A 23,861-nucleotide genomic window follows, 5' to 3' on the forward strand; every position below is an offset into this window, starting at 1 on the left:
AGGCATATATAACAAGGGTTTATAGGATTGCTGACAATCGTTGTTCGCCAAACTAATCGATTTCAAAAGGAAGATAATGCGAAAGCATTGGAATTCAGACAACTCAAACATTTACCGAGGGTACTTTCCGGTAGTTCCGGGACAACCGAGTAGACAATAGGCTTTTGAATTGCTCGAGATGTGAAGGATGATGGTCCAACTATTTAAAAAACAAACTGGTTTTATGACTGGTTTTATGAGAAGTCAATTTGGCCTGAGGAAGATGGGGTTTTACCATGTAAAGAATTTCAACAGGGGCAGTACGAGGTCATGCACGAAACCTGTATGGAATTGCTTCGACTCCGCGCAATTGGACTTGGTATTTCCGAGGAATCTTTTACTGATCTTTTCATTCCAAACCCTTGCTGGACCTTGAGAATAATGTACAACCCACCATGGGAGGGAGAGCCGCCGGAATATGCCAATCTAGAAGATAATAAATTGATCGCCATTCCGGAACATACGGATTCCGACTTCATGAACCTTCTCACACCATTCCATTTCGGTGGTCTGGAGATCATGCAGGCGAACGGAACGTGGGCAGCAGTTTAGACAAGACCGGGTAGTTTGGTGATGAACATTGGCGACACGTTCTCACGAATGCTTGGCGGGCATTTCAAGGCAACCCGTCATCGTGTCATTGTATCTCAAATTTCACGGAGACATTGAGGTTAATTTCCTGTCTCAGTACGCGCAAAAGGGTCCTATGCACCTTCCCGAGAGATTTAGTCCCTTGGTCCTAAACACTATGAAACACAATAAGAAATACTTTTAATAAATATTTCTTAATGGGAACGAGAACGGCGATGAATCATTTTTAAAGATGTATAGGGTAATCAATATGTATGTTTAATATACATCTGAATGGGTGAGTCTCGGCTTGTATTGTGTTCTTAGACTATTCGGGTAAATTTAAATTCTAACAGACACTTATAAAATAGTATCTATGAATGTTGCGTGTTTATATTATAAGGGTATTTCATTTATCTTCCAACAGTGTTATTTACATTGGCGTATCATGTTGGTGACCGCATTCTTAGTTTATTCCATAATCAACAACATTACTATATTAAAAATGATATCATTTATGGGAAGTGAAGCGTACATACCTTTAATTATGTTTTGATGTTTTCGTTATGTTATATATAGCATCGGAATTGTATACATTAGTGTGTGTTTATTTCTACATCTTCATTTATGTATGTACACATTCTGATAAGATTACGTTATCATATTGAATGAAATATTGTGTTGTTGTCTCTTTAGTGTATTGTATTTCCTTTTTATTATTTCTTCTATATATACTGGTATGAGTGTACACAAAAAGTGTATACAGTATTCAATTATAATCGATTACAAAATCAGTTTGAGTGTTTGAAATAACGTTGAACTTTTAGGAACAAAGCCGATTTTGAATTATGTCAATCCTGTCACCGATTAATGGTCTATTTGCACTAAGGGGATGAAATGGACGCGTTTTAATAAAAAGATGCTTTGAAAAAAACGTACTTATGCAGAAATAAAGATCACTATCTTCAACTGGGCTATAACCCGCGTATTTTGGATTATCGCGTCGGTGATTAGTAAGCATGCATTTTGTATGCTGTTTATGTTCACCAATAAGCAATACTGAGTAACTATTGCATACATGCATATTTGATTGCTAGTTGTTTAAGCCATACATCGACATTGCGTATCAAGTAAGGACTGTCCATTGACGATACTAGGATAAAATTGTTAAAGTAACAAGCCTTAATAGGGTTTATTTGGCAATACAAGTGTTTGGATTTTTCGTTAATCGTTAAGAGGAACTAAACCTTTTTCATGAAGAGAAGAAAAGGTTTAACAGATATTTAATCGGTGGCAAATGCGCGCTGCACACAGTTGAATTTTAATATAAACATTATATTTATTATTAAGAGAAAACGTTTTAGACTATAGACGCACATTCTTAAACAGGGCTTAAATATGAAAAGTATATGTAATTGATGGAGTTGTTCGCGATAAATCTGGCATTTAAGCAGTCGCCGAGATCCAAAATCTTTCGGAGCGGATCTGCAAATAGTATCAATGTGTTTTTGCCAAATTAGCCGTCATTGCTAAGAGTAAATCTGAGATGATTACGGACTCGGAAGTTTACTGCTATTCAAAAAACAGTGATTTAATTTTCATCTTTATTTACAGCAAAAATGTAAGTTCTTACCGAAGTTATTTTCGTGTCATTGTTGTTGAGCTCTTTAGTTATTATGATTAATTCTTTAAATTCAAAGCATTTTATGAAACACTTTTCAAAAATTAAACACAAAGTAAACACAATTGAAACTACAACGTCTGATCTCAATCGGAAATGAACTACCAGAATACAAATCCATAGATCTCAACGCTAGATATTATTGAAATTTTATTTTGAAAGTGGTATCCCTGATGAAATAGACGAAAACTTTTAATTTAAATTTCTTTAGAGATTAGCTCGAAATCGATCTCTGTACCTAATATACCTCAATCACACGCTCTTAAAAATTATGGTTCGGCTACACAAAACAGATAATAATATACTGTTTAGACTTCCGTGACACTGAGCACAGCTTTTTTTATGCTAGAAAGCTCCGTGTGACACATGTTCAAACAAAAACTATCCGCGATACGTTTTATGCATGATAGCAACTGTGGGAACGGCGGGAACGGCCCAACAACCTTTTTCATCACAGCATCCACCGGCGAAACCCGAAATTAAATTATACATGTATTCGCTTACTTCCATTGTCAATTTCAACACGATAAAACCATCTCCCCATATGACTTAGGATTATTAAAGTACCCCATTCGGTCGGTTTCAATACAACCATGTATGCAAATATCAAGCCGTATTGTGAACTAGTAAAAGTGTTGAAAATAAATATTTTCAAACAGAAATGTATATAAGAATATCCTGTAATAAATAAGTCCGAATGAATAAAAATCGCGCATTTAGAAGGATTAATGATAATTTGCTAGTATGTTTTTCTATCCATTTTTTATTCATTTGATTTCTAAAAACAAACTGCATGAGAGTTTTGTTATTGTTGTTATTGTTGTTATTGTTGATTGAAGAACGGAATGAAAATTGAGCCTGGCAACAAGTGGATTTGAGAGCATGAACAAAGTCAAAATTGGGATAAAAGTACTGGGAAGTACTTGTTTCTTCCCCATTGTGCAACGTTTCTATTTAGCAAAAACGGTGGTGTAGCCAATAATTTTGTGCAAGCCGTGGTACGGCTTCAGTCAAAGTAACGCACTAAAGTATTGTGTATTCTTTCATTGCGACTTTGAGATGCTTAAAAAATTAGATCATATTATGTTTTGAAGGCTGATAAGCTTGGTAAAACAGTTTCACTGACACAAAATATAACTCATAGAGTGTGGTATTCAGAGTTTTTACCCTGATAAATTCTAAGGTTTTATCTCTAAGTCATAATTTTAAGAGCTCTTATACTTGTCGAATGCAATCGAGCTTATACAATGGTAGTTCTTCCATCCAGCGAGTGTGCTTTTGTCAGTTAATGCATTTGTATGGTTGTGTTATCAATTTTACGACATGCCTTGGGAAATCGAAAGGCCCTTTAAAATAATGATATAAACGAATATTTGTTCCCTTATGACACGAAGTTAAACCCAAATCGTGTTGATCCTTTTGATACAATACGTATGGAGTTGTTGTTTGGGGGAGTGGGGGGATTATGTCCTCTGTCAAATTTGAAATCACCCATAAATGTGATGCACTTTTTGCTATGATCAATCATTATAATTACTCATTATTCAATAGAACTGTTTAATTTCAATGAAATTACTGACCTTTCTTGCATTTGCGAAGGCCCTCTAGTGGACGCAAGCCCATTACTGTGGTCGACATGTATTCCAACCTGAAGAGTTGTTAAACTGTTTTCATTTATTTAAAATTGTGTATTATTAGCCTGGGGCGTAGCCCCAAGGCCATAGTAATGATACAAATTTATGAGACAGGCAGAATTGGCTGGTTGTCAAAACCCAAATTACCAAAACTCCGATTTACCCGTTAATTCATTCGCAATAAAAGAAGTTCTTCGCAGATCTCAATAATCCGTATTGTAAATACACTATATAACATGACCGTGTCATAAACGTTATAAAAAAACATTACTGAAGCAAAATTGCTAAGCATTGGCTACGACATAGTTTTTATTAATTGCATATTCATGCGAGAATAAGTTTCTCACTTGAAGGTCTAGGTCGAAAAGATACGACTGTCTACGGAGATAGTTTAAGAAAAAAAAAATCTGATACATTTTTTGAAGACATTATTTTCGGTATTTATAAACATAATTTAAGATATTGTTATGTTATTAAACAACAACAAATATTCATGATCATTCTCGGAAATATACGAAGTGACCGGATATGATATTTCACTGCGCAGATCGAGCGCGCAAATCGAGCGCGAAAAGTTCTACGTAAGACAACGTACACAATCTGTACACCGCTCTTTATCAGGGTAAAGGCCCAGTCTCACTAAGATGCCGGCGGAGCCCCTGTGCGTGATCCGAGATCTACCGGGATGAGCCGTGGCTCCTCCGGGGACGACCGGGATGAACCGGGGGAAACCGGGGCTCCACCGGGAAAGTATTAAAATGTTTAATACCTCCGGGATGAACCGTGAGTCATCGGGAAGGACCGGGAACGACCGGCGCGGCACCGTGAACAACCGGGACGGCAACATGAACAACCGGGACGGTAACGTAGCTCTACCGTGGCCCACACATACCTCAGCTATGGCAACGCCCCGGTGGAGCCCCGGTGAATGCCGTTAGAGTCCCGGTATAGCTACGGTACATAGGTAAATCGGCGCTCTGCCGGGTCGCAAACGGCATTCACCGGGGCTCCGCCGGGGCATTACCGGCGACGACCGGGTGAAACCGGGGCGTTGCCGTAGCTCTTCCGGGGTCAGATGCCGGTATAGCCCCGGTGAGTGCCGGCCGTGTTACGGTTTACCGGGGCTCTGCAAGGACGCTGCCGGCTTTCATCGGGGCTCAACCGGGGCACTTCCGGCGACAACCGGGTCTATGCCGGTACGCTGCCGCCTTTCACCGGGGCTCAACCGGGGCACTACCAGCGACAATCGGGGCTCTGCCGGGGTTTTACCGGGATAAACCGTAGCCCGTCCAGTTTGACAGGGACTCTACCGGGCTGTTGACCGGCTTTAACCGAGGCGGCATCGGGAAATAGTGTAACTGCGTTTAAAAAATTAAAAGAATCATCCTGATCGTCGCCGGTCGACCGGCGTTAGCAAACCGGGATGAACTGGGGCTCTACAGGCAATAGTGAGACTTGGGCTGAAGTAGATTTACCTTTGTTTATAAATGACAAAGGAAGAATGAGTGTTTTCCTGATCTGTGAATTATGTAATAGAAAGCTATTTAAGGCTATTGAAAATGATCTATTTAACGCCAACAATAACCGTATTTTGCGGCCATGTTGTTGTTGTTGAATATCTTTACCGCCTATGTAGACGAACCTCTACCAGATCTGTAGAGTTGAACAAAAAGTTATCGTTCCCACAACCAGTATCGTGTTGTCCTCCACCGTCTAGGTACACTGTAGTATATACACATATATTGTATTTCCTTACAGTTTCTGAGTTTATGCACTCAACCGCTAGGGTCAATCCGTATAAATTCGGACAAAGGGAGAAATTCGGACAAAACATCCTAAATGCATTTTACGTCACACTAAATGCATTTACGTCACACTAAATCTAGCCCCAGGCCTTCAGCGCCTACAGCGCTTTGATTGTATTATAAAATGTGTGCGAATAAATGTCACCTACAATTAATTTCTTTATTTCATATTTAAACATTCTTTTAATAGGTCTCTCCGCTGTATATATATATATATATATATATATATATATATATATATATATATATTAATGAATAGTCTATCGTGAAGACTATGTACGTCATGAAGTTGACGTAGGACATATGTTATTGATATGTTTCGCTGCCATTGTGCGAGCTACTATAAATGGTATGGCTATAATTAAACACTGCGAGCATCTTCGAGATTATTTTGCTTCTATGTTCCTAGGAGAGAAGTTTACAAAAGCTGCTTAAATTACTTATACTTAAATTAAAGGTAAGACTGTTCGTGAAATGATTTTTCTCTAAATTACTATTCTGCCCTTTTACATCATAAGGGGACATCCAACTATTAGTTACTTAAAAATACAGATTAAATGATAAATGGAATGTGAATATTAAAAACATGTATTAAGTGAAAATTAAGGCATGTTAATATAATTCACATTACAGTATACACGTAAAACAGTCTGCAAAAAATAAATGTACACGACTGCAACGAGTAAAAAACTAACGTATTTACACTTTAATGATACATTTTGGACTACATAAACACACGTATTTGTATTGCGTAATTACTTTAATGTGTGAATATGCAAGTAGCACCTTATGCTATCCTTTGATTAATGATTACACATTTTGATGAGGTACAATTGGCTATAGATAGCAATTTTTCACATATCTAAACGATCTGACGTTTGCTCTCTCATTAGACTAGATGAATCAACAAAAAAGGTCCACGGGGAAACACAATTACGGATCAAATTTCGCACCCTCATGTAACTATTTTTCAAATTGACATTTTCTTTAAGCATAGTTTGCGATGGAATACGTCTTTGTGATGAAGATTTGATTCTTAACACATACATATGATTTTTTTTCAACTTATAGTAATGGTAAAATGCTTTCTTTTGTGATGCTTTGTAACTTCTTCTGGGTTAATTCTACGGATTAATTCACATTTTGACAGAAGAAAAGCATGATGGTGCTAATTGTTCACCTAGTTTCCACATTGTTCTAACAAATTAGTAAACAAATTGAACGATTTAATTATCGTGTTCTGAGAAAACTGGGCATAATGCATGTGCGTAAAGTGCCGTCCCAGCATAATTAGGCTAATCAGGGACGACACTTTACGCCTAAATTTGATTTTTGCTAAGAAGACACTTCAGTTAAACGAAAAATGTCATAAAAGCGGAAAGTGTCGTCCCTGATTAGCCTGTGCGGACTGCATAGGCTAATTTTGGACGACACTTTACGCACGTGCATTATGCCCAGGTTTCTCAGAACACGACTCACATTATCACTTTATTTAAACAGTTCGTGAGTTGCGTGTATGCATTTTTTTTATTTTACTAGTAAAATGAATACTGCAGTATGTTTTTTTATTTGATCATATTTTGTTATATAACTAACTTGTTTTTTATGCTTTCTTTAACTAACAAGCATGTGATGTATATATGATGCGTATCAATGCGTAACAATGACCGGTTCAATCAATGGCCGAATACTTTGTTGTTTACGCAGTTCAATATTTTTCTCTGAATTTATGATTATAAATGTAATGTTCCTTTTCACTTATTAAAAACATTACCTAATTAGCTCAGATATATTTATCACGGCACAGTTGAGTCAGCACATTGATTCCTTATGCGCAGGATATATCTCATTTGAGGTGAAGGAACTAGTTGCGGAATATAAGTAACTAATCGGCCCATGGACGACCTGTATTAGGTAAGTGAACTTAAGGTCATACATCCATTTGAGTAGATAACATCCTAACCTTATGAAATAACATATCACAATTCTTATCGGTATGATAGCTGTGGAATTGACCCTACTCGAGGCCAAATATTAGCGGTGTTTAAATGAGTGCAATTAATTGCTTGGGTATTACAATAATTATGCAGAAAGAATAATACTTAGTTAATAACATGAATTATGAGCACCATTTCCCGGAATATGACAATGCATACTAACAAATAAACATTCCATAGAATTTGCGAAATACTACGCCAGTTTAATATAGTCATTACATGTCTGTTTCTTTTACATAATTTTGACACATACAATGGAAATAGCACGATGGTAAATTTTCATACAATATAAGTATGAATTTGATTACATGTAAACGGACTGAATGTCTGCCCGGTAAAGTTAAGGAAACACATCAAACGAATTCGCATGTAATTGCTAATTACAGCTAAAATGGCTAAAAAGTAACACAATTTATTTGCATACGTCATATTACTGGCAATAAATTGTATATCTCGAAATGGGGTTATTTACTGATACAATTTTACACTTAATGAAGAAAATTCTCAGCGATAAAGGTTCATAAATAAAGTATTTTCCATATGTACAGGATTGAATATGTAATAATGTATATATAAATGTTCAGATGCGGTCATGTATATATGTATACAGTGTCCGTTTCTACAGATTTCAACGCTTATGCATGTAAAGGAGTATAAACATGAACATAAGCGGCCTAGTTTACATGTGTTTGAGTGTCACGTGAACAAACGTGAAAGTGTGTACAGAGTCCACACGTGCATTATTCAACGTTTCAACATGTTTGTATTTGATTTGTAGATGGAGAAAAAATATTGGTGAATATGTATTCCAGATTTCCTATTTCGCTGCTCTTTTTAAAGTGTTTAGGTAGTTTTTAGTAGCAAACCAAGCTTAAATCGTTATTATGCTGAGTTTTGAAAAGCACTTATAAGTATTTGATATTTCCATAAGCCAAAGTTATACCCGCAAATGTAATTTTTAACCCATCGATAACTCATTCCGGAATAATTAATTTATTTTCATATCCACCGACGTATTCTGAGCAAGTCACTTTGCAGACGACAGCTTCTATTGTAATCAAAGTACTGACAGTACTGGTGTGACGATGCTTTTGAAGAGGATGGATATAAAACATCAATTTAAGTCTATATCACCACAATTGTGTATGTTGATACGAACATTTGGGTACGATAAAAAATTTGGGTACGAAAATTTTGGGTACGAAAAAAAATTGGTACGAAAAAAATTTGCGTACGAAACATTTTTAGTACGAAAAAAAGTTTAGGGGTACGGGGAAGTAGTACCCGTGGGTAACTTGACCCATTGAGGGAAACTGGGAGGCGGGTCACATTCTTGTTAATTAAGTATGGCAATACCTTCATGATGATTCTCGAAAGTAGGTATGAGCACATAGCCGGACCATGTGAGCTCAATCGTATGAGCACTTGACTATCCGAGTTCGCCCACGAACATATGGATAAGTTAACTAATAGCGAAATGACCTTATACATGTATATGCTGAAATCTAACAATCGAACGAAATATCAAACAGGGTATGTACACTTAGGTGGTTGTGTAATTTCTGTTAGAATATCGTATTCAATATGTAAATTTTAAATGATTGTGCCCGCACTTGAGTTTGTTGCCTTGTTTGAGTCTATACGCGCCTAGGCTGCACCCAGTCTGTGTATTTGTGTTTTCCAAGGTAATGAGTTACCTCCGCGCTGAGGCTGCATAATGTTGGGACCCGGAGTGTGTCCAGCACTCCTACCTAATAAGATTAGATTGACGACAGTTGGGACGAATTTTGAATGATAGCTGCAATTTCCAGCTATTTGTTTTGTACTGAAATACTTTTTAATTTTTTATATGGTCAAATGCTGCGGGGGGGGATGAGATTATCCGGAAAAAAACACCTGTCCGGAATGGTGACCACAAAACAGACAAAATATAAAATTGCGCCGGGAGCGGGAATCGAACCGGTGTCGTAAAGGTGAAAAAGCTAACGTCCTTACCACTGCGCTAGCGGGACGCACAATTACGCTAAGAAATGTTGTTATATCTATATATATCATAGCAGTGCAGCGTTTACAATTTGCAGGTTCGAGATTGTTCGCATTCTTTAGTTTTGTGATCACGTAAAAAAATAATATTACATGTTTTATTCGCAATTTATTTACTAAATCGAGAACAAATATCAAACAAAATAGAGAAAATATATAGTTGTTTCATTGGTCCATAAAAATAAAATGGATGTAAAATTACTAATTTTAAATTAACGTTCTGATACACTTATTGAATCTGTTTCCCCAGGATATGCTGTTCTATTAATATTTACCTTTATCAACACGAACGACAACTCTGCTAGGAGAATGTTATCAATGAAAATCAACGAGCAATCTCCTACGCAGTGGCGAATGCCAAGGGAAGTAACTGAAAAATCGAGTTATCTCAATCGGACTGGCTCGGTCTTTTACATAGGTTCCCATTGTGAAGAATTTTTTTACTAGTTATCAAACCTTAGACGACGCTGATCCAGCATCGTCAAAAATGATAATTTTAGAGAAGCGGTCGGAGCATAAGTTCACGTCTATTATCCGCGCTTTAGCCGCTCCACGTGAAAACTTGATCTTGCGCGACCCATTTTCCAACGCGACCTTTTGTCCAACGCGACCAATTGTCCAATGTTCTAAGCTAGGAGTGTTGGAATTCTTCATCGCCATGTGTCTTGAGGGTTAAAGTCCACGAGTTATTAATTAAATCCCGCATATACTGTGCCATATTTCAGTGCTCACGCTGCTGCCAGACATTATCGCCAATGGCGATTATTATATCAAACTGACTATTATTTCTTAAAATTATAACAAATAAATATTAGTTATACATATAAACACATTTTCAATGAAGATATGTCATCTAATAAAGGTTTACACGTTAAAAATGATTGAAATCATATACTACTTCTTTACAAATATAAATAACGTTATAGACGTGGCTATACAACAATATATTCACGATATCGACTTAAAAAGTGATAAATCGATGTCGGCGCTTCATTATATGTTTCGCTTGCGGTTAAAATGTACGCCGGACCTATGAATGTTAAGTTATACAGCGGTTTAGTGTTCATCGAAAACAGTTAAGGCTAGTCTAATGCTTACATCATAATAAAGTGACAGATGTGAGCTACTTTATTAAGGCTATCATTTTAACTTTAACGTTTTATTCAATCTAGACTATATTCTAACCCACTTACATATTTTAATGAAATTTCAAAGCAATAATCGTTGATAGATCTTCTTTTCAAGTTGTTTAAATTGATTCGGTCGATTGAATATGTAATTCACCAGAACTTTATAGTACAAACTAGTTGATGACGACTTATATGTATTTTGCTATATGCAGATACTAAGTATGCGAAAACTTAAAGAGTCTGATGTGAACGTGACCATGAGTTCAGCGACCTTGTTACTTCAAACCACGTCAACTTGAGGTCATGAACCTATATGCAAATGTATTACGAAATTCAGTAACGACACAGTTTTTAGACAGAAACTGTGGTTATATACGGGATGCGTAAACAGCCCGTTGACGTCAAAAGTTGTAAATCTGTTTTTGTAAACAGTAAACAAAGTTTAAAGTATGAGAAAACAGCCCAGGTATAAAAACACGATATTACTAGTACTAGGTAGTTTTATTTTGGCTGCGGTGTAAACGCGTGATAGTAATACGAACAGTTAAACAAGGTAAATAATGTTTATGTTTATTCTACTGTTTTCTTTTAAGTTATTATATTGTTAATAAAATTTATAATTTTTACGATTGAATTTCAGTAGGATCTTATAGCACCTTCATTACTCGAATATATATGACATGCCGTGAGTGACCTCTATGTTTGCATGTTCTAATATTGTACAGTGTATATTAGTCCTTTTAAAAGTTTCCCAGTTTGTTCATGTTATTGTGTACATATTTTTCAAAAATTAAAGGTTTGGAAAAAAACAAGTTATTGTGTAAAACGAGCATTCTTTATATCCAAATGTGTTGCTATTTAAAAAGAAACCAAACACAAGTATCACAATAACTATATGCTACATAATTAATTGTTAAAAAACTCAGGGGACAAACTGATACATAGGACAGATCGTGTTTACTTTTTTTTAGAAAAGAATGTATATTCTCAATGCCAAATGGTTTAGAGCAGGATAGCGGAAACATCAACTGATGGTGATAAAAGTTCAATGTTATGTATGGGGTATATTTCTACATCAATCGATAATATATGAGTCGCGTTCTGCGAAAACTGGGCATAATGCATGTGCGTAAAGTGTCGTCCCAGATTGGCATGTGCAGTCCGCACAGGCTAATCAGGGACGACACTTTCCGCCTAAATTGGATTTTTGCTAAGGAGAGACTTCATTTAAAAAAATGTAATAAAAGCGGAAAGATTCGTCCCTGATTAGCCTGTGTGGACTGCACAGGCTAATCTGGGACGATACTTTACGCACATCATTATGCCCAGTTTTCTCAGAACGCGACTTATATAATATAATTTATGTATTCTTTTAAGTAAGCGTCATTCGAGATGGCGTCTGTCGAATTCACTGATCTTCCGATCATCGACTTTGCTAAGGCCAAGACAGACAGAGACGAGCAGGCAAAGAAAATAGTGAGCGTTCTAGAAAGCGTTGGATTTGCATTCATTGATAATGTACAAGGCATAGATTACAAGGGTTTATGGGATTGCTGCCAATGGTTGTTTGCCAAACCAATCGATTTCAAAAGGAAGATCATGCGAAAGCATTGGAATTCAGAAAACTCAAACATTTACCGAGGGTACTTTCCGGTAGTTCCGGGACAACCGAGTAGACAAGAGGCTTTTGAATTTGCTCGAGACGTGAAGGATGATGATCCAACTATTTCAAAAACAAACTGGTTTTATGAGAAGTCAATTTGGCCTGAGGAAGATGGGGCGTTACCATTTAAAGAATTTATGCAGGGGCAGTACGAAATCATGCATGAAACCTGTATGGAATTGCTTCGACTCTGCGCAATTGGACTTGGTATTCCAGAGGAATCTTTTACTGATCTTTTCAATCCAAACCCTTGTTCGACCTTTAGAATTATGCACTACCCACCATGGGAGGGACAGCCGCCGGAATATGCCAAGCTAGAAGATGATAAATTGATCGCAATCCCGGAACATACGGACTCCGACTTCATGACCCTTCTGACAGCCTTCCATTACGGTGGTCTGGAAATCATGCAGGCGAACGGAAAGTGGGCAGCAGTTAAGACGAGACCGGGTAGTTTGGTGATGAACATTGGCGACACCTTCTCACGAATGCTTGGCGGGCGTTTCAAGGCAACCCGTCATCGTGTCATTGATATCGGAGAGGACAGGTATTCGGTTCCGTTTTTTCTGAGTCCCAAATTTCACGGAGACATCGGGGTTAATTTCCTGTCTCAGTACACGCAAGAGGGGCATTCGCACGTTCCCGAGAGATTTGGCCCCTGGGTCCTTCACACTATGAAACACAAGAAGAAATACTTTGAGTACACAGATCTTCCTGAGATCGAGAACTAAGACGCAGAATCCTTTTTATTAAGATGTATATGGTAATAAATATGTATGTTTAACATACATCTGCATAGATGAGCCTCGGCATGTATTGTTTTCCTAGACTCTACTGGTAAATTCAAGAATTAATAGACACTTATCAAATATAATCTTTAAGTATGTTACGTGTTAATATTATATGTTTATCTCATTTATCTTCCAACAGTGTTATTTACATTTGCGTTTCATGTTGGTAAACGCATTTTTAGTTTATTCCATAATTTACAACATTACTGTTATGAAAATGATATCATTTATGGGATTGTAGTACTAAGCGTACATACCTTTTATTTATGTGTTGATGTATTTGTTATGTTATATAATAGACTTGGAATCGTTTACATTAGTGTTTGTTTATTTCTGCATGTTTATTTTCGAATGCATACATTTTGATAAGAATACGTTTTCATATAAAATGAAATATTTTGTTGTTGTCTTTTCAGTGTCTTGTTTTTTCCTTTTTATTTTGTCTTCTATATATATATTGGTTTGAGTTTACACACAAAGTGAATACATGTTTTAATTATTATTGATCACAAAACCAGTTTGAGTGTTTGAAATAACGCTGAACTTCAATGAATAGTGCCGATTTTTAATAATATCAATCCTGCCACCGATTAATGGTCTATTTTCACTAAAGGAGTAAAATGGACGCGTTTTAGTAAAACAATCAAGAATTAGATTTGAATAGCACGGGCTTATGCAAAAATAATGATCAGAATCTTCAACTGGACTATAACTATTTTGGATTATTGCGTCGGTGATTAGTAAGCATGCATGTTATATGTTGTTTATGTTCACCAATTAGCAATACTGAGTAACTATTGGATAAATGCTTATTTGTTTGCTTGTTTTTGAAGAAATATATGGTAGTTATACATAGAAAATCACATCTAAAGCACTGCAAAGATTAACCGATGCAAGAATGATAGATATTGAATAGTTTGATAGGTTGTGGATAAATGTTGCGTAGTCGGCACAATTGCGTATCCGGTAAGAACTGTCATTTGAAGATACTAGGATAAAACTGTTAAAGTAAGAAACCTATCTTGGGTTTATATGACAAAACCAGTGTTTGAGTTTTTCGTTAATCATTAAGAGTAACTGAACCTATTTCATGAAAAGAACATGCGGAAAATGCGTGCAAAAGTATATTCGATGAAGTTGTTCGCGATTTATCTTGCATTTAAGCAGTCGCCGAGATAAAAAATTCTTTGAGAGCGGATCTGCAAATAGTATCAATGTGTTTGTGCCAAATGAGCCGTCATTGCTAAGAGTAAACCCGAGATGCTTGTGGACTTTCGCAAATGATAATTTTGTTCATAATTTTAACTCAAAAAAGCTCCAGATTTACTTATTTTATTTACAGCAAACAAAACTATTGTATTTTAGCACAGCCTTCTTTTCCGTATAATTAAAATATATCCTATAGCCATAAAAAGTTACTGTGTTAAACGCATTGGAACCCGAACACTTGCCATAAATGAAGCAGCTTTTTCTGAATTATGGTTTCTCTGGCGATGTTAAAGAAAGGTTCAATATGTATTCTGATTGAAAAAAAATCTGTACGCAGCTATCAAATGATGCGATAATCCATGTACTTAAAAAAACATAGTGTTCACCAGAAGCGTTTATGCGCAAAGGCAGTCGTAAATGCTTGTGACCAACTAACGAGACTAAAGATTAGCAGATTGTTAATATTCTAATCTCTGCTTGCATTTGCATATATCAGTAAAATTAACGCTCATCGAACATCACTGATGTGTTTATGACTTATGCGTTATAGAGTTATTTTTGATTAATGCATCAATGTTTTAATGATTAAATTATGAAGGGGTGACAATGCATACAATCAAACCTTTGTAGATTAAGCAATATAATTGCTATCTGTGTTGCATGCCTTCTACATAGTACACTTGAGGAATTACACAAAATGTGGATGTTTTTGGTGGTGATTGTCATGCATAACAATCCTTTTAAATGTAAATCTTCGTCCTTTTATCTATCACTCATCTATTTATCCGATGATGTTTGCATAAGAACATACACATACGTGTTCATAATTGTGAGCATTACGATCTTTGGTGTTCTAATAAGGCAGGTACTGATTGTATTTCATCTGTGCCTACGACATCATTTGTAATATAAATTGAGAGTTGTTTCAAACGTATCTAACAACAGTAAAGTAATTGTAAAAAATACTTGAATATATAAAGGAATAGTAACATTTAAAAAAACATCGTCAGAAGATAAATACTTGTTATCATGCGCATGTGACTAATAACCGATACAATACAGGACAAAACACTAATCTAATAACTATACAGTTATATATTAATGCTTGGGTCAGCGCGGCAAAACAATACGGTATTGCATAAACAGTTGAGTTGGGCTATAGGCAGAATGATCACGTGTATATGACGCGGCTGTAGCGTTCATATCGCCATGATGAGTTAAAGGGCATTCGGGCTTCCATTAAAACCTTCGTAGCACACAGACGTAGAAATTAAATGTTAACCACTTCACTATCCTACGTTGTCATTATACGTAATAACTTTGGCGATAGTATTGCATTACTTTTCAACGGTCAATTCGAAGCATCGAAGGTTTAGCCTGGTTTCATTAAATTAAGTTTATGTGTTTGGTTTGTTCTCTCAATAACTTGTTTGGATTATACACGTGAGACTGTTACACGACACTTTTAGTATTCAAATAAAATGTTACAGATAGTTGTTTTAATGATTTGTTTTGCTGACAGACTGAACTTTATTTTAAAAGCATCGAAATTGAGAACTAAATCATATCATCAATAGTTTTTCTCTATTTACTGTTTAGTTTTTAGTCATAGCAATAATTGCTATATAAACAAGTTCTTAGAACACTCACGTTTATTTTAATAAGATGCGACTCTACAATATGCGTTTTATATACTTACATAAAATTAGAACGTACCGGTACACAGCGTTATATATAAAGACATGTTAAAATAGTAGTCAATTGTCAATATGCCTGCCTGTGGAGTTGCGAGTTCTTCATTACAAAAGTCAAATTTATACTGCTTAAAAGAGTATATTTATGTGCCTGTATGTAATCGACCACTGATGACTATTCTGTGTAATATGTATGTATAATCATCGGCACAAAGTATAATGTGTTCTGAAATAAAACATAACAGCTATCAAGGCTGATAAAGCCACATTCCGAAACGACATCTCTTTTACAACCCAGGTATGTCTTATCGTTATATACGCCATAACTTCAAGATGTTTCGTTCGATGAGCGTCGTGTTTGCTTTGTGTTTGTTCTTTGTCTGTGTGTCGAATGTCCATGCTGATTATGGATCAGATATTGATGAGCTTAAACATATTTTTGGAAGAAAAATCCAACAACTTGAAATTCAACTTGAAAAAGAAAGGGCAAAGACGTATAAAATAATTCGTGCGTTAGAATTAAAGTTAAGTGTACTGGAAAACGGGAGCAACGAAATAATCGGTCAAGTAAGTAAATTAATTAATTTATTGTTAATAAATGTTATTTATAATGTCAAAAGTTTTAATGATAAATATGTAATGCATGTTTTCATCACTAATTCAGAGCGCCAGGTGGTTGGAACTGTCGCATTCTCCGCTTACTTGAACCATGATGTCACCAATCTTGGTCCAGATCACACGATTCAGTTGCAAGGCGTAGTCATCAACGAAGGCAACGCCTACAACCCCCACACTGGCGTATTCACCGTACCACTGGATGGCGTATATTTCCTGACATTCACCGCTGAAGATTATCGCCCTCATCGTGAATTGTTAGATATAGTCGTGGATGGACAGATGATCTCGAGTACGGTTTTTGGACAAAACATCGATCATTATGTGGGAGGTAACACAGTATTGGCTGGACTCAGAAAAGGCCAATCTGTCTGGGTTGCGGTGGACTCAAGCGAGTCGACGGGTGGATCACTTCAAGGCGATACGGGCCGATATACAACGTTCTCGGGATTTTACCTGTTTGAGTAGACTTTCTGTGTAAGGATTTTTTTTTAATTCTTTTTGAAACAAAGTAAGTCGTATGATTGCATCTGATCAATCAATTATAGTAAATAATACAAACCAATGAAAAGGTATTAGTGTAGCTTTTGTGTTCGTTGTGGTAAGCAATGTCCGTCAATTCATTAATAAATGTTCTGTTGACACAGGCTTATTGAATTTAAGCCATAGTGCCGCAAAATAGCATGTCTAAAGAACCATCGTGGAACAATTATGAACCGATTGGGATAAGTTTGTTATTGTGTTGTTTTGTATTTATTGTCAGTTTTACCTTAATCATGGAAATGAATCCATAAGAGATCTCAGGTTATAACAAAAAATTTATTCAATAACTTTTCGGTCTTCTGTTGTGTTGTTTAGGCGCTATATGATATAGTGTCTTAGCCCAGTGGATTGATTTACATATCAAAAGGTCACTAGGTCATAACAGTTTTTGTGTTGTATAATCAAGCATTCGAGAACATAAACATTTTCAGATTGAATCGAACGCGGATAAAAAAAAATGAAATTTATAGTTGATACTTTATATTTTCGACACGTTGTCTTGGGAAAACATTTAAAGATCAATTTGTAAAAAACTTCTTTTTGTGACAATAAATTGAATAAACAAATGTTTTGCGACACAAACATATTTTAGTATGCAAATAAACCGAGATGTCTTACCATATTGATGCCTCTGTTAAGAAGTTTCCCCGAGAAGTATCCCCGATAATCGTAATTTCCGTATTTTACTATTTCCCCGATTATGGGAATAAAATAAACTCTAAATACCCGATGTTGGTATTACAATTTATTAACGATCTTCAATAAATATATCTAAAACTTCCTCTCTCTCTTTAATTACCAAGCAACGACGTCACGTCTATAAAGTTACGTCAAAATTGACGTCACGTCATGGAACCAAGTCGCAGTTTTCCCCTCCATCAAAATACAGTAAATTTTGATAAATGTTATGAAACAATTAAATAATAAATCGCAAACGTAAAATGTGTTGAAACCATTATGTGATTCACTGCTAAATTGACATCCATCTGTTATTGAGCGATGCGTATCGATTTTAAAATGTTTCTCATCCGAAGATAAACGATATGGCTTGGTATCGGAGTCAATGATGAGTCTTGTTACACGACATGAGAGATCACTTGAGATTTCTTTGGCATTGTTTGCCGACGTTTTTGTCATCTAAGCAGCAAAAACAAAGTCTATAGCGCTTTGCAATTTGCCAACGATTTGCAACTGGCAACTGTAGAAATGTATCGCACTTCCAAATACGATGGTTATCATTACACACTGCTTGATGGTCCGATTCAAGAATGAAGAATGTATGTGGGGAACTACAAGTTCCTGATGCTGACCGTTTTCTTGCAGATTGATGATAGATAATTCTAGCAAATTAACAAAATTTTACAAGTCATCTGCATTTACCATTCTGAAAGTTTTCTTGAAGTTCTATATGGTTCGCCGGTTGTCTTCTTCTGCCGCCATATTTTCTCACAAGACGTTCTTTCGCAGCATCGTAAGCTCTAGCCGAGTGACCTAAATTGCTTATTGCTTAAAGCGCTTCCCCCGAAAGGTATTGTTTTAACTGAAATATTTGTATTCCTTGGTGGCTGGGGCGATATCGATACAGGCCAGAAACGTAGATTTCCAACTCTGGTAAGTACTTTTGTCCCCTGTGAAAATTGTTAATTCTACTTTCTTCAATTGATTCAGCAAGTCTTGTTCGACAGTATAGTTCTCTTTAAATGTTTTAAATTAAACGCCGACGTGCCTGTTTTGCTTTCAATCAAATGTTCCGAATATCTATTGAACCATGCGATGCAGCTTCACGATATTCGCTGTTACTTGTGTTTTGTTCGAGTTTGTTTAAATAACTATCACAGGAATAAAGTTTACCTTCTTTATGTCCATTAACCTTATTTAACGAAGTCATCTGTTCATTTTCCGACGGCCTATTCGCCATTTTCTGTCCGTACATCATGACTAAATCAGTTACTGCACGATAATCGTTTTCAAATGTTTCCATCTCTGATAACATTTCCTTACCCTGTTCTATGTTTTTAGTATCTAGATATAAGTCTGTTAAATTGGCCATGATGCTCATCGAAGTTTTCGCAAACACATCAATCTGTGCACATGAATATCGTACCCGAATGCCAGATTCTTGACCTTCATACTGTAGATACAACAACGACTTAAGCTTGCTTTTTGCCAATAAAAAATCCGCTTTTGACAGTATCTTTTTTCGCCCAAGTCTGAGGACTGCTATTTCGTCCACACTATCAACCGAACTTGCTCTTGTCGACGCCATTGTCGATTGCAGCATTAATCTAAAAACCTCGTTCTGCTACAAAAATGTTAAGAAGTTTCCCCGAGAAGTATCCCCGATAATGGGATATCTTCAATAAATATATCCAATACTTCCTCTCTCTCTTTAATTACCAAGCAACGACGTCACGTCTATAAAGTTACGTCACAATCGATGTCACGTCATGGAACCAAGTCGCTGGTACCTATAAAAACGTTAAAACCTACTGTCCAGCCTCTATTTGCAACAACAGCAAATACTTTGTTAGTCGTGTTGCCAATTCGTCAAGAGAGACTACTGCCGAAAAACTCGACACCAGGGAATGTGAAAAGGATCTATTTTTTTTACAAAATACACGATGATACAAATAATACAAGCCATTCGGGAGTCTGAACTATGAGAGGCATTTATATTTAAACTGAAATATGCCAAATGCATTACACGTTTTCGTCGTGATATTTATATTATACAATACAACATAAGTACATTTAAAGATTTATTTGAAGATACATGTGTGAATTCATTTCTGGAGACTAATGAGTAACGTTTGTACATAAAAAGTCAGTTATTGTAAGTTCACTGTGCCAGAGCGACGTAATCGATGAGACAGTGATCAACGATTGATATTTCGAAGTTGATCGGGTTTGCTATTGTCTTTGCGCCTTGTCAAAGACCTATGAAGAACTCGAATAGATTTAAGATGAGCTCAAGACGGACAATTTTACAGAATCAGTTTAAAGAAAAAGAAATTTATTATAAACGTGTTTTGGAATCTGGGCTGGATTGAATAGAATCGGGGGTTTGCAATAAAAGTTATTGGAGCAACACCTTGTTTGCTGGACTCATGAGAGAACAGGTCCCAATTGATTTATTGGAAGCCGGGAACGTACTTCAAGGCCTGGAAGACGTTTATCGTACCATGTTTTCTGGATTTTATCTTTACGAATAATTCATATGAACGAAAGAGATAAAATCAAATGGAACATTTTAGCTTGGTGCACGAGTTCTTTTTCTTCCATAGTTCTTATGAGCAAGATAAGACACAATAAATTATGTACACATAAATGTATAACCTCTGATTTTTAAAGCTATTGTTTCAAACTATGGTACATAATGTTTTATACTCAGTTCAACAGGGTTATTTTTTTAAATAAATATATATTTGCATTAATTCATCTGTATTGCACAATGATTTCATTCATAGATTACCTAGCAATATTATAATTAATACGTTTTTATTTTGCTCAGTACGAAATTAAAATAGATCTTATGCTAAGTTGAAACGGCCATAAGTTTTACGATTTAAGTTATTTTGGCTTCTCCCCTCAAAGTTAGCGCTTTAGTTTTGCTTGACGAAATGAGTGTGCTTGACCTTTAATCGCCATTCCAAGTAAATGATGTCTAAATAAGGACATACTTGACATGCACAAGTAACGTTTGCTGATTACGACAAACAAAATTGGGTTTACCTAATAAATAAATATATGATGTTCAGCATGTCAGTAAAATTTAAATGAATCCAAATTATAGAAGAAACAACATGCTTTATAACCTGCCGTGAAAAGCAGTTGAATCTTAAAATGTTATGAAAGTAATGTAGTTTTATTTAAATTAATTTATTGAATATCTGACCTGACCCGACCTGAATTTTCTCAGGGATTTTAATTTTGATCCGCCGACTTTACCCAAAGAACATTTTTGACCATTTAAAGCCCTACTTGACACAGCCATTAAACTGGTTCAATGTTTCAAATTGTCTCGAAAACTGTGTTTTAGTCGATAGCTGTAGTTAATACATGTGTTACATTATTTCCATCGTTCCTTAAAACTAACCATCCTTTAGCTCTGCTTTGTATATAACTTCTAAATAATTAAAAGCTTTTTAATTAAAATGTTTTCTTACCATTTGCTCTTTAATTTGAATTGGGATGCTATGAGATTAATATTTTCAAACAATTACACTCTTTGTAAATGGCTTTTGGAGCTATTTAAAAAACATGTTAATAATCAAATCCTCTGAAATTACCGTTGCAAGGTTGTGATACGATTTGTAAGCATGTTTGTTTGTTTCTTTTGAACGCCAAGTGCTATTGTGTTGTTTCTCTGTTGTGTAACTAGTTTCATAACATACATAAATGGTCACATCATAGTTCTGATAAGCTGGATGTCAACCAGAGTGACGGAAACATAACTTTTTTTAAAGAAGGTTTTAAATGAAATAAAAAAGTAACTAAACATAAAATGTGGGGAACATAAACGATTCTTTCCAAATTCGAGCGGCATCGTGTTTTCACATAACGAAATAGTCATTATACTTGATATCCAATAAAAAACGTTCTTCGTTTTTTCGTGATATAGAATATCGGATGCAATATTTTATTTTGTGGCATAAATATGATGGGAATATTAATAAAAACAGGTATACAGTATTATTGATTTAGATGTATTTGAATGGTGCATCATCTGTCCCGTATTCCCAAACAACAATACAATTTTATCATTCTTTACAGAAACAAAAACGTACGATCTTACTGAAGTGTTTTTTCATTGTTAAGCTCTTAAGCATGTTCCTTTAAACAAAAATCCCTACATTTCGGAATGTCGATTTGCAAGTTCTAAACTGGAACAGACACCGATTGTATCAGTAATGATTAAACCATTCGTTTGATAAGACAAAGTTTAAAGATGTGTCGTTCGATGTGCATCGTGCTTGGTTTGTTCTTGAGCTCCTTGCCGGAGTCTCAGGCTGATTATAAATCTGATATCGATGAGCTCAAAAATCTTTTCGGAAGGAAAATCCAACAACTTGAAAGTGAGCAACGTGCGTTAAAATTCAAGTTAGATGTACTGGAAAAACGGGAGCAACAAAATAATCGGTCAAGTAAGTCAATTTGTTAATTCTAACTCACTTAATTCGTAATAAATGTAATTAAGTCAGTGTATTTAATGATAAATAAGTTAATATAAAGAAATCGATTTGGAAAGCTATTTATTTCAGAGCGCCAGACGCGGTTGGAACTATCGCATTCTCTGCTTACTTGGACCATGATGTCACCAATCTTGGTCCAGACCACACTATTCAGTTCCACGGCGTAGTCCTCAACAAAGGCAACGCCTACAACCCCAACACTGGCATTTTCACCGTCCCATTGGATGGCGTATATTTCCTGACATTCGCCGCTGAGGATTATCGCTTTCATCGTGAATGGTTAAATCTAGTTGTGGACGGACAGCTATTCTCGAGCACGGTTTTTGGAGCGGCCAATGGTCATTTTGTGGGAAGTAACATAGTATTGGCTCGACTCACAATAGGTCAATCGGTCTGGGTAGCTGTGGATTCTCGGGAGACGACAGGCGGCTCACTTCAAGGCGATAATACCGAGCGATTTACAACGTTCTCCGGATTTTACCTGTATGAGTAGACTGTGTTTGTTTACTTTCTATATCGGTGTTTTGTGTTATTGCTCTTTATTAATAGTAGATAATAAAACAAACATTCAAGCAAAGTTGCTGAAGCGTTCTTGCGCCTCGATTCAGGCTTTTAAATGAGCCTTGTTCTGAGAAAATTGGGCAAAATGCATGTGCGTAAGGTGTCGTCCCAGATTAGCCTGTGCAGTCCGCACAGGCTAATCAGGGACGACACTTTCCGCTTTAATGGTATTTTTCGTTCAAAGGAAGTCCCTTTTTGACGAAAATCTAGTTTAAGCGGAAAGTGTCGTCCCTTACTTGCCTGTGTGGACTGCACAGGCTAATCTGGGATGACACTTTACGCACATGCAATAAGCCCAGTTTTATCAGAACGCAGCTCAAATGTTAGCCCTTTACGTCCGAATAACTTCTATTAGGATCCGTCGTAAAACAATAACGTGTAGATCTGTTTAAGTATGCAAACGTGTCGTGTTGTTTTTATTCCCATCACGACATGCAATTACTAAAACGATTACCAATCAGAAAGCTCGCGAGGCATAACGTGTTGAGCCGTATGCAGTGTCGTTTTAATACTCATAAACTATATTGCGTGAGATCAGTGGATCATTGTAGAGGTACTTAACCAAAAGTATCAAGGTCAGAGCAGTTGAGATGGTGAGTTATGTAGCGTTCGAGGACTTCCAAACTCTTAGATTGAATCAGACGTACCTTAAAACAATTATAAATTTACAGTTGATACTTATCCTTTTTGATAC

General features: G+C 36.1%; 2 protein-coding genes across 2 annotated transcripts; both read left to right on the forward strand.

Annotated features, from left to right (window-relative positions):
- The first annotated feature begins 11,393 nt into the window (after positions 1-11,393).
- On the forward strand, positions 11,394-13,753 carry LOC127831030 (uncharacterized). The gene is made up of 2 exons (XM_052356006.1): positions 11,394-11,452; positions 12,277-13,753. The coding sequence occupies exon 2, from the start codon at positions 12,292-12,294 to the stop codon at positions 13,291-13,293; it is 1,002 nt and encodes a 333-aa protein (XP_052211966.1). The 5' UTR covers positions 11,394-11,452; positions 12,277-12,291; the 3' UTR covers positions 13,294-13,753.
- Positions 13,754-16,427: 2,674 nt separating this feature from the next.
- LOC127831364 (complement C1q-like protein 4) lies at positions 16,428-23,186 on the forward strand. Its single transcript, XM_052356334.1, has 4 exons — positions 16,428-16,447; positions 16,774-16,823; positions 16,921-16,941; positions 22,699-23,186. The coding sequence occupies exons 1-4, from the start codon at positions 16,428-16,430 to the stop codon at positions 23,097-23,099; spliced, it is 492 nt and encodes a 163-aa protein (XP_052212294.1). The 3' UTR covers positions 23,100-23,186.
- The last annotated feature ends 675 nt before the right edge of the window (positions 23,187-23,861 follow it).

This window comes from Dreissena polymorpha, chromosome 5, assembly GCF_020536995.1.
Source record: "Dreissena polymorpha isolate Duluth1 chromosome 5, UMN_Dpol_1.0, whole genome shotgun sequence".
Taxonomy (NCBI): domain Eukaryota; kingdom Metazoa; phylum Mollusca; class Bivalvia; order Myida; family Dreissenidae; genus Dreissena; species Dreissena polymorpha.